Here is a 12211-nt window from a genome sequence, read left to right as displayed (position 1 = left end):
TTGCAGCCTTCCAGCACTTAAAGGGTGCTTATAAGAAAGATAGGGCCAGACTTTTTAGCAGGGCCTCTTGCAATAGGACAAGGGGTAATGGTTTTAAACTAAAAGAGGGCAGATTTAGACTACACATAAGGAAGAAATTTTTCCCTATAAGTGTGGTGAAACCCTGGCCCAGGTTGCCCAGAGAGGTGGTAGATGCCCCATCCCTGGAAACATTCCAGATCAGGTTGGACGGGGCTCTGAGCAACCCGATCTAATTAAAGGTGTCCCTGCTCATTGCACGGGGGTTGGACTAGCTGACTTTAACAGTCCCTTCCAACCCAAACTATTCTCTGATTCTATGATTCTGTGTTCTCTCTCCGAAACCTGGCTGCCCAACCCTCAAGTCCTCAGGCCCAATTTTCCATCTTTAAAGTGGGGATAATTGCATTTGTCTCTGTTACTGGAATGAATTGAAGCTTGTGCAATGCCCCTAGACCACAGGGGTGCATGTGAGGACATAATATCAGGCTGGCTCCAGCAAACATGTTATCCTGTACAAAATCAGAATGATATATGTATCGGAGAACAAAAGCATGCAAGGGTGGATAATGAAAACCTCAGAGATGTTGTAATAAAGTGCAAAATTTTAGCACAATTCAAAAATTTAGGAAGTAAATTATTTAACTCCTAGTATCCCACAGCCTAGTTCAGGGTACAGGGGACACACACCTGACGTTGGCTCTGTCCTCCCTATCTTAATACCTTCAGCAGCCATTGCTCTCAAGCAGAAATCAGTAGTGACTTACAGATGTTTATTGGGACTTTACTTTCCCTATATCTGCCTTCTCCCTCTGTGTACAAAATACTAGTGATGGGGTTGATCAGAATGGTCTGTAATGAGCACCAGTGCCCCATAACTTTGAGGATCTTGTGTAGTGTTGGAAGAGAATTAGACCTCTCAGTCCTGTAGTTTGAGTGCGGTACAGGTGAGTATGAGCAGCAGTGAGCAGTTGGGAAGGAGCACAGGCGAGCTAGCATCGAATCACTGTGATTCATCAATGAATGATTCATAGACACGACTGGTGGTGTATTACACATTTCCTTTCAGCTCTATGCGCTTGCTTTTCCTTCTTGTATATGAAACAACAGTACCCTATGCAGGCAGCCAGACCCTCTTTTCTTTTCTCCTCCTGCCACACAAGACTTAAAAGGTGTGACAGTAAATTACTCAGCAGAAGCTCCGTCTGTCCAACGGGGTGAGGACTAGAACTGTAATTTGCACTTCTAGGCCTGGAGCCTTCACTGTTTAAAGTGTTTATAATGACCACAGAAATGGTTAATATAGTTCAGTAATTTGTATTAATTTTTTGCATACAGATGATACTGGTTTATAAATATTTGTCTAGATATAAATCTTATTCTGTTTTGCATTATCTTGGGATGCTGGTTCACAAGCCCAGCTGCTGTATTGGCTCCTACCCCTCACCACTGTAGACAAACCAAGTGGTCAGAAAGTAATTACTCAAAATCCATAAGTCATATCCTGATGTGAAAGGAAAACTTTGATTGTTTCTAGCTTCTTCTAATATATTGGGCTGCAAAATGCTGGTGTTCAGCTGACGCTTTCTCAATGGCTGAGCAGGAAGGAGCAGACAGCTGGGGATAAGAATCACTGTAGTGTCCCAAGAAAATCTACCCCTGCTCATCTGCCTGTAGCTGCAGAGATGGTGGACATGAGAGAACAGTGGGCTAAGAACAATAATAGGAAAGGAATAAGCTAGAGAAGAAAAGAAAATATGCTTTAAGAAAGAAAAGAGAGAAGAGAAACAGTGAAGGGAAGAGAGAGTGCAGAAATTAAGTCTCTTGATCATTTGATATTTCATGTCCTGGGAACCAGCCTAAGTGCCCCAGTATCAGCTGGGCAGTTCTTAGATTTCTACTGGTGTGACATTGACTTTAGATTAGCTGTTGGTGACCCAGCGTTCTTCCTGTCTAGTCACTAACTTGGACTATATCTTTATTTGCTAAGAAGAAATTTCTTTTTTCAACTAAGCTGTGCCCAGAACAAGCAGATCTAGGATTGCTGTCAGGTAGAGAGACTGAAATGGGTGCCTGCTGCATAAGAGTACCAGGGTCTGCGTGGTTTAGTGCTTTTTGATTTCCACAAAAGTGTGCAGTGCAACTTCATCACACTCTCTGCTGGATGCCTCTCAGATGGATTCCCCAGGATGATGGGGAAAGAATTAATTTTTTCCCTGGTTAAGATAATGAACACTGACTTAATCTCTCTTTGTAATTAAAAAAATTACATATTATAACTTTTGACTCTGTGCCAGACCCCAGGCTTTCTCTTGTGCCAACTGAAATGGGAAGTAAAATGCATATTTTCTAACAGTGAGGGTTATTAACCACAGGACTAAACTACTGAAAGAAACATTAGCTTCTTATTTTTTTGTCTTCAGATCAATACCAACTACTTTACTGGAAGAGATGTTTCAGATCTCAGAAAAAAAGACTTATTTGACTCAGTGTAGGAGTGATTGGGTAGAACATGTAGCTTGTAACAAGCAGAATGTTAGAGACATTCTCTAATTGCCCCTTTCCCACCTAAATTCTGTATCCTTTGTTTCTTTCTCTCTTAATTCCCTTGGGGAGAGGGGTCTGCTTTCCATGATGCTTCATTACATTGTCAAAGCTTCTTAAGAACTAAAATTCTGACATTCAGAATTGGTTAATTCTCAAGCAGTAAGATGGTATGTATGATGGAGCAGTAATTTCTGAGATTTTTGCTTTGGTTTTGTATGTGTTGTACTTAGTTCTTCCAGAATGGGCTTTTGGAAGGGACAGTTGGATCCATTATGAGCTGAGAAGCATCCCCAGCACTCACAGCACTCAGATCCAGCTGATGGTGCGCACCCGTATATCCCACAGCACCCTTCTCAGCTTGGCCTCTGCAGATTGGACTGGATACATCCGACTGGAGGTGAGCAGTCCAAAAGCCATTCTGTTCCAGTGCTCTTAACTTGTCATGGAGTACCCCAATATGAGAAAAAGATGCAGTTTCTGATTAAGGACACCTATTTTTTTAATGTAATATAAAGCAAGAATTTTCCGCATGAGGGTAACTACTCTCATTTGTGTTGTACTTCTCAGTATTACCCTTTCATAGCATAGATTCTAGCTGTCTCACTGCAAAAAATACAGGTGAATGAGTGCATGTGATACACCTGAATGGGGAAGATTGTTTTGTCCTGTTTGCCTTTTCCCATTGCTTCTATCTGTTTCTGGCTATAAAACTTGTCTCTACGTTTTTTTTTTTAAAAAGGTGTCTGGATTATATTAGCCAGAGAGAGGCTAATTATTCCAGGTGTAACAGGAGGGTCAGCTGGGAAGACTTGGACATAGACATCAATAGGGAGAAGATTGATAAAAAGGTTCATGTGAGTTAGAAGAGAGGGTGGCCTGTAAAGAAAAAAGCTGATAATCCCTGGACTTTTCATATTCTTGTGGTAATTTTTATCTGTGAATAAAGCACTTAAATGGAAGTGGTACTCTTGTTGTTTAAAAACTCAGGTCCATTTCTTAAGTCAGGACAGTGTAATAACATTTAGAAGTGCACTTCTGCTATTAAATATCTTTATTGTTGTCTTCTAGGTGGTTGAGGGTTTCTTTAGTGTTAACTTCAGCTTGGGGGACAAAAATCACTCTCTGAGAATGAGTACATTACGTATAAACAATGGCCAGTGGGTTCTTCTGACCATGGAGCGCTACAACAATGAATTTACCCTGCGTGTTAACGGCGGTGGAGGTGATCAAGAAGTGACCTCTGTCTTGGGTACAAATAGATGGTTTGAAATGGATTGGACAACCATTGTCCTAGGAAACCGCCTTCCCAATCATTCAGAGAGTGATTTCCAAGGTACGTGATATGATAAGTTCCCAAAATTAGGGAATTGAAGCTAAAAGGGGAATCTAGGAGTGTATTGGAGAGTCTAAAACCCAGGTAAGAATTCCCACGGCAACGACTATGCCCATGAAATCCTGTTGCCTCTGCTAGGGAATTCAGAACTAATGTTCAACTCTCTGTTTGCCATTGTATCTGGTCTTGGTGAAGATGTAAGATTTCCTGTAGATATTGAAAGATAGCACTATAGATCTTTATTTCCCATTCCAGAGGCCCCAAGTAGGGAACTCATGCTGTGATCTTCACTCCATTTTTGCTTTGTAAGGGTTTAAGGAGCACAACACAACACCTCCTCATAGGAGAAGGATTTGGAAGGCGCTGTCCATTTCCTGGGATGGGGTGCTGGGACTTAGAGGTCATGGCTCAACAGAAGACAGCTTTTTCCATTCTGTTGCTTCTCATTCAGCCACACTTTTAAGACTATATTTTAAATCTAAGTTAATTTAGTGGAGCTCTTCTTGTTCATAGCACTGTAATGCTAAATCATTGCATTGGTACAACCAAGCTGTCCTGGAGAAGTATTGCCAATCTGCAGATTGGCCAGGGCACATAGGCACGTGTCCTGTAGCTCTTCTTCTAAAATAAAACTGATAAGCAGTGTACGGATCTTTTAAAATAATATTTTAAGTTTTTTACAATGCTCTAAGATCCCCTGCATATGTATTGGGTGCAAGGCTTGAGGTGGGGTAGTTGCTAACTCAATGTATTTCTCTGTGTACTCCCCTGCTTTGATGCAGGTTGTATGCGTGATGTCCAGCTGAATGGTCAGCCGCTTCTCGTGGAGGGCAAAAGCACGGAGTTTGGCTTAATTCTGAGGCGGCAAGGTGTCACAATGGGATGCCATTCCAGTGCCTGCAGCAGCCAGCCCTGTTACAGCCCTTTCCTTTGTGTAGACCTGTGGAGAAAATATGAATGCCGGTACATTAAGCTTTTGTTTTCATCCAGGGATGGTTGGGAAGCTCTTTCATACTATCTTAGTTCAGGTAACTTGCTAACAGTGAAACTTCCTGCTGCTGTTGGCCAGAGAGGGACATCCCAAGAACAAATCCTGCTCTCCATCCCATCTCCCACCATGGGCCAAACTTCCCTTTTCCTGCAAGTCTGATATGGAACCTATTTACTCCGGCCTTTTTTCCATGGTGAGAAGATCACAGGCCAGTGAGGAAGTGAAATACCCTTTGATAAAAGGTGTACTGCAAAAGCTTTGGTCTCTCCTCTGTGTGAATATATATCTATATTGTGATATAGCACATATATATAGCGTGTATATATATAAAAAATCCATGTTGCATATACAATATATATTTACATATATTTTCTGTAAAGAAGTTGAAATCAATCATATTTTATATGAAGCAATGAGACTTTCAGAATTAGACTGTCACAAAACTGGATTTTAAAATTGGCTGCCCAAGGCCAGAACCAAAGCCTACCAGGTGGTATCCTAAACAGTTAGTTCCTTAGAGAAGATCCACTCTTTATAGAAAATTTTCAAAACTTGTATTAAAATATACAAATCAAAATACAGGCATTTCTGTTAAAAAAACCCCAAGCATACACACATGCAGGACTGGGAGAAGGAGCAACTTGCATTCCTTCAATTCAGCCAAAATTTGGCACTTCTGAGGCCTAGTGATTCATTGCTGAAAGAGGCTGAGATGGTCTTAAGTGTGCCTTGGGACACTCCCTTCTTCCATCTACTTGTGAAAGAACAATATGAAGGCTCCTCCATTTATTCACTAGTATTTCTTCTATGGATTGCGAAAGTAGGTGTGTGCTCCTCACAGCATTACTGCACAGCCTCTCCAGTTGTATCTCAGAAGAGATCACTTTCTTTTCCAACTAAAGTCCTAAAAGACAAGATCGTCATTCTGAGGAGGTCAATGGCACCTCTTTCCCAAAGGCCCAGATGAACTTTACAAAGCTTATACTGGATCCCGTTGATCTCAGGCATCCATTTCCTTCTAGGGATTTTGAACATGTCTGTAGAAAAAGGGTTAGTCTGTTCAGAAGCTGACAGATCCCTTTTTTAAGGAAGGAGTGAAGTTCTTCTGCATATCTTCTGGATAGGGAAAGCAGAACATACATTCATGTTTTCATAAGCCTATAGCTCACTATGTTAGAGTTTACATCTATTTCATACTCTCAGTGTGGATTTATGGTTTGCTTGAAAAGACTTTAATTATTGGCTTTAAGGAAATAGTAACAAACTTTTGCAAAAATAACATACAACTCCAGGTGCTTTGCTTGCCTAAAAGGTATCTTCTGCTTTTGTTGTTCAGGTGTCCAGCTGGGAAAGTAGAAGTGACTGACAACCTTACAGGGCTCAGACACTGTACCTCATCACCTTGTGGACACTGGACCTGTAGGAATGGGGGTACCTGTGTGGCTCAATCCCAAGATAAGACTATTTGCCAGTGCCCCGAAGGTTACAAGGGAAGATGGTGTGAAATTAGCCAGGTGAAGGCTAGAAGACCTGTTGGACTCAGCTCTGGCTCTATTCTGGCAATCAGCATGTGCCTCCTTGTCTTCCTAGGTAGGAAAGCACGTACTTTTTTTCTTTCTTTTTAATCTTGTACCTTGCTCCATTGAATCAAATCTGCTGTAGCCTTGGATGTTGTGATCAGTGTTTCACATTTTTCTGGAGATCAGCAGTTGAGAGTTCATTTGAGGATGCTAAGAGACAGGCATCAGCACATAGTTACAGTTTACTTGCTCTGAAGACAGTTCAAGCAAATTTAGGACTTCTGTCTTTAAGAATAATTTATTTTCAATCCTTCTTAAATAAGAGCTTCCCATCTATGTGTGCAACCACATCCATCTGAAACTCCCACCTGCACTGAGCCCCTACATTTGTATTAGGTAGGACCTACACCTGGTATGTGCTATTCACATAATAGGAAGGCAGAGAGCTTTCCCTAGAAAGTTTATGATTTTAATAGGCAAGCCTCATTAAGAGGGTAGGGCAGAAAGAAATGTTCACAGCGTGTCCAGTTTCAGGCACACTTTGGCTGAAAAGTTAATAACACCATAAAACTGTTTCTCATATTGATAAAGAAAAACTGCATACACATCTCAGAATAGTAAAGATTCCATGATTATATTACACTTGTAACCTTCATTAAAACAGTGTTTTACTTACTTTGGGTATCTTATTTACTCAGGATTGGTGAAAGGCCAGAGATTGGCCAAAATGCCTTCTATTTAAATGGATTCCTTTAGGTAAGTAAAATACCCTTTTAATGAGGTTTATGATGTAATATACATAGCTGATTCTTTAAATTCCTGAATATAAGTTGTTTATATATTAACAATTACGCATCTCTTACCTGGGCATTTGATTGTCAAATTAAGAGTCAATGTAATATCTCAGGTGTCGTATAACTACTTGTTTATCATGCATCATACTGTGTCATATGTCATATAATACGTGTCTTTTTTTCTTCCAGCACTCTTGGTCTCCTACACGGTGTGGAGTCAGTGGGGAAGTTCAGGGTTTCGGAAAGGAGGAATTTACCATATTCCTGAAGAGCGTGAAAGCTGGGAGGATGTTAGAGAAAATGTCTTTAATTATAATGAAGAAGGAGGTGGAGAACGTGACCAGGTATGATGCAGCTTCAATCCAGTCTTTGCAAATCCAACCTCTCCTTATCTTTCCAGCCCAGACTTTTTGTTTAACTTACTGTTCTTATCCAGTTGGCTTTTTTTTTTATAACCTGAAATACTCTTGAATGGGAGTATTCTATTTCAATCCAGTCTTCAACCAGTACCTTTCATGCTGCTGGTCATCTGAGGCCACCTTTGAAGGGGCTGCTCTGGACTCAGCATTCTTGCTTGAGGTGAAGACTATCATTACATAAAAGAATTTGGTATGATCTGAACTTAGCCCTCTGAACTAGGCCCTCTCTTCAGTTTGTAAAAAACTCACAGAATCCAGTTTTGTGTTGCACTGAGTTTTAAAACATTTTTTGGAACCTGTTTCCTTTTGTGTTGTTTCTCTCTGATATTTCCATTCTTTTTTTTTCCAGAATGCTTATGATATACATGAACTGAAGAAACCTCTCCATACCATTCCCCACTTCTCCTTGAGGGCAGCTGCTCCACGCTCCAGGACACCCACTGGCCCCAAAAGAGACTCATTCCCAAAACATGCACATCAGAAACAATCAACATCTGCAGTTACCAGTGTCCCAGACTTCAAGAAATATGTTTCTCAAATCATCTGGGATGCAGACCATGATCTACAGAGTCTTCCAGCTGACACTATTCACTTTTACTGCTTAGAAGGGCAATGCTCTTTAGCAGGGAGCCTTAGTTCCTTAGACTCCATTAGTGGTGATGAAGACCTAAATTATGATTGCCTCCAAGAGTGGGGGTCAAAGTTTGACAAGCTTAAAGAATTCTATAAGGTCTCAAATGAACATTTGTAACCAGAGTTAAAGGAACTTGAAACATTGCCATGACATATGGACACTACTTTTAAAAATTACTTTTTTTACGTATAAGGTACATCAAGTAACTTAACCTGATGCAAGGTTTTAGTTACAGTAGTATGATATACTCACTTTTCCCACAAGTGATAATCCAAACAGTCTTTTTATATGCGCTGTACAGTTATTTAATGGTAGAAGTGCAAAGACTTTTAAAGCATGAATCTTCTTGAAAACCGTGGAACACAGGATTCGTATAGAACAGCATTATAATATCCCTTTTTATTTGTGTAGACCACAGCGACTTACTATAGAATCATAGAATCATTTGGGTTGGAAGGGACCTTTAAAGGTCATTTAGTCCAGCCCCGCTTCAACTAGATCAGGTTACTGAAAGCCACATCCAACCTGACCTTGAATGTTTCCAGAGATGGGGCATCTACCACCTCTCTGGGCAACCTGTACCAGTACTAAAATTGTCCTGGATGCAAGAACGTGAATTACCGTATCCTGGCCTGAATCCAAAGCAGCATGGCTAGCAGCAGGTTGAGGGAGGGGATTTTGCCCTTCTGCTGCCCTCTGGTGAGACCTCACCTGGAATCTTGCGTCCAGCTCTGGAGCCCTCAGCACAGGAAAGACATGGACCTGTTGGAGTAGGTCCAGAGCAGGGACACCAAAATGATCGGAGGGATGGAACACCTCTCCTGTGAAGACAGGCTGAGAGTTGGGGTTGTTGAGCCTGGAGAAGAGAAGGCTCTGGGGAGACCTTCTTGCAGCCTTCCAGCACTTAAAGGGGGCCTATAAGAAAGATGGGGACAGACTTTTTATCAGGGCCTCTTGCAATAGGACAAGGGGTAATGGTTTTAAACCATTTAAACTAAAAGAGGGTAGATTTCGAATAGATAAAAGGAAGAAATGTTTCCCAATGAGGGTGGTGAAACCCTGGCACAGGTTGCCCAGAGAGGTGGTAGATGCCCCATCCCTGGCAACATTCCAGGTCAGGTTGGACAGGGCTCTGAGCAACCTGATCTAGTTGAAGATGTCCCTGCTCATTGCAGGGGGGTTGGACTAGATTACCTTTAAAGGTCCCTTCCAACCCAAACGATTCAATGGTTCTATGATTCTATTATTATCTCCCTAGTATTAATATGATTACTATCAGGTGGGTAGCAATGGGTAGGACTTTTTTTTTAAATTGCATTCATTTTAGACTGTGAAATGTTTATTAGAAATGTTAAATATAAAACGTTTTAAATTTCTGTTTTTCTTGTCAGCTTTTGTCTTATCCTCCTAAACTGTAATCTCCCTGACATCACACATGCCATCTCACTCACTGTTACAGGCTGCCCAACTGTATGAAACTTTTCTGTCTGACCCTTTTTCTAATTACCTGTTAAAGAGGTTGAAATAGTGGAAAAATCCTAGCTGTGAGTAGCACTTTGCTGCCATGACAATTTACACTCTTAAAAGCGGTTGTCAGATGTGGGAAAAGTTTATATTCAGTAAGCTTTTATTTCTGACTTCGCTTTCCACATGGAACCCTTCTTCAAAGTGTGCAGCTGGAAAACAGAAGAGCTGATAGCAGGTGTGAAGAGAAGCTAGAAGGGTATCCAGGCAAAAGCTGGAACCAAACTCTTTCAATCAGAACAGTCATTGTAAAAATTGGGTTCCTCAAAAGAGAAAGCCTGGGAAACCTGCCCTGTTCCCCTTTGCTTCCTCCTACTCCCACCCCCCAAAAAAGGACTGTGGTTTAAGCATGGAAAGCGAGTCAGGAACTTCCAAAATCTAACACTGACTTGAAGATTAATCTCCGTGACCATGGTTAAATCACTGTGTTCTCTTCCTTTGTCTCATTCTTACCTCTTTCAAATAGGGGCAGCTACCAGTGCCTGGGGCGATGTGTGAATGTTAATAGGTGCTTAAAGTGTGCTTGAAAGCTCTGAAGTGCTAAGGTTTTTTTAATTGTTTTCTACTCAGTGTTTTTTATTATCAGTACAACATGATACTGAACGTTTGTTTTTATTGAAGTCTTGACACTTCCTTTGATTTATAAATACTGTTTTAAAAATAGATCTTTCATCACTAGTTGTTTTACTTCGTATAAAAATGCAAATGTAAATTACTTTTGTACCTAGAAGGAAGATTTTGATACTCTTAGAACCAGTGAATTTTACACTGAAAATTGATTGAACAAAAACACCATGTGAACTGAATAAAACAATCTGCATTGATTCCATAAAATTATTTATATCAATGATACTAAAATAGCAATATTTATTAGAGAGATTAGGAACAAAAAGTCAGTATGAGCCACTCCATGCCAACGTCTTATATGGCTGGGCCTTGATTATTCCTACAAAGTAATAAAAAATAAATATTGTAGCTATACTAATATACACCTTTTGCTTAATGTAAATTTTTCCTCCCTTTCTAAAGATGTATGGTCTTAGAAGAAACTACAAAATCTCTTACATCAAGGGATATTACATATGTTGTCGCTGCAGATAAAAACTGCTGAGCCCCAGGACTTCAGAACAGCAAGTGTTCCAAGTCTTGAACTCTTACAACATTTTCATGAAGTGCATATACATTTTTATTGCTCTTTATTAAGTTGCCTGTTCTGAACTTGGTATCAAGTAAAGCTTAGCCTAATTATTGGTAAACTGTCTCTTCCAAAAGAGACAAGTTTGAACAATGTGCTACAAATAACGCTGACAGGCTAACATTCCCCAGAGGATTATTTTGTAATTCATATTCTGAAACTGAACATTTTACATATGGATGCATTAAACAATAACTCAGAAAAGCTAAAGCAGTAGTTAATGTTTTTCCCTCAAATAACTGAAGACACAAAGCAGCACGCACGACAGAAGATAACAAATTGCATGGTAGTCAGGACCTGCAATGGACTTCTGTCCTCATGGAAGATGGGGAAGCGGAAAGTTCTTCTGTCTCCTTGGATCACTTATAGCCAAATGCAGAATCTTTATGGCTGGAAGGTCACTCTCTAGGTAGATAAATGGACTGAAGCTGAGAAAGGGCCATTCTGGGCACTTGTTTGATGCAGTATCCCCTGTTCCGCTTGCTGAGGGTGTTGCAGCTGTTGAGCAGATGAGTAGCAGTCCTATAGGAAAGGAAAAACAGCCCGGTCATTTGAGGCAATGACTGGGCAAAAGAGATTTGCAATGTGTATCTACACTGAAAAATTGCTGTGCAGGCTTTGTGAACTCTTTTCTTGGTAACCATTTGAGAAATTCAGCCAAATGAGTGAAATAGTTCGAAACTTCTGTTTCTCCACCAGACATTGCCATCCTAGCAACAGGCCCCTGGCTAGTTGCAGCTTCGAGACCGGTGTAGACTGACACCGACTATGGAAATGTGGACATCGAAGCAACGGTGGAAGCCACTGCTGAGGAGAATCAGCTGCTTCTCCTGCTTGACTTGAATCTGCCCCTGTTCATGGATCAAAGTCTTAATTCCTTTGCATTTTCATAAGGCATTAAGGTGTGCATGGGCAGGAGGAAGATGGAAGATTAGCCATTTTACCCCAGGCTGAGCTGCAGGGGCCTGCTCAGGCCACTGGAAGGGCCCAGCTCAGAGCACTCCCTTCTTGCCCTCTTCTCTAGGTAGTTGTTAGTCACCACAAATTAAAAAAATATATTTACCGTTACTTAATTAAGCAGCAGCAGCGGAAGGGAGGGAGGGAAAGGTAAGGCAAGGGAGGAGTTACAACCCTGCGGGCTGAGGCTATTGCGTGCCGACGACGATAGCCATCTTCCCTCCCCGCCGCGGTGGGCGGGGCCTCAGTCACAGGACCGCCCCCGCGCGGCCCTATCGA

At 41.1% G+C, this 12211-nt stretch overlaps 1 protein-coding gene across 1 annotated transcript; it reads left to right on the top strand.

Annotated features, from left to right (window-relative positions):
• Positions 1-2795: 2795 nt before the first annotated feature.
• LOC104622490 (putative neural-cadherin 2) lies at positions 2796-8460 on the top strand (the record flags this gene model as incomplete). The annotated part of the gene is made up of 7 exons (XM_010289292.1): positions 2796-2962; positions 3634-3898; positions 4681-4861; positions 6226-6479; positions 7108-7165; positions 7393-7547; positions 7972-8460. Coding segments are annotated over 5 exons (911 nt in total), but the record flags the coding sequence as incomplete, so codon positions are not given.
• Positions 8461-12211: the final 3751 nt, after the last annotated feature.

The sequence above is a fragment of the Phaethon lepturus genome, unplaced genomic scaffold (assembly GCF_000687285.1).
Source record: "Phaethon lepturus isolate BGI_N335 unplaced genomic scaffold, ASM68728v1 scaffold42496, whole genome shotgun sequence".
Taxonomy (NCBI): domain Eukaryota; kingdom Metazoa; phylum Chordata; class Aves; order Phaethontiformes; family Phaethontidae; genus Phaethon; species Phaethon lepturus.
Note: the sequence above shows the minus strand (reverse complement) of the source record. Positions and strands in the feature narration are given on the sequence as shown.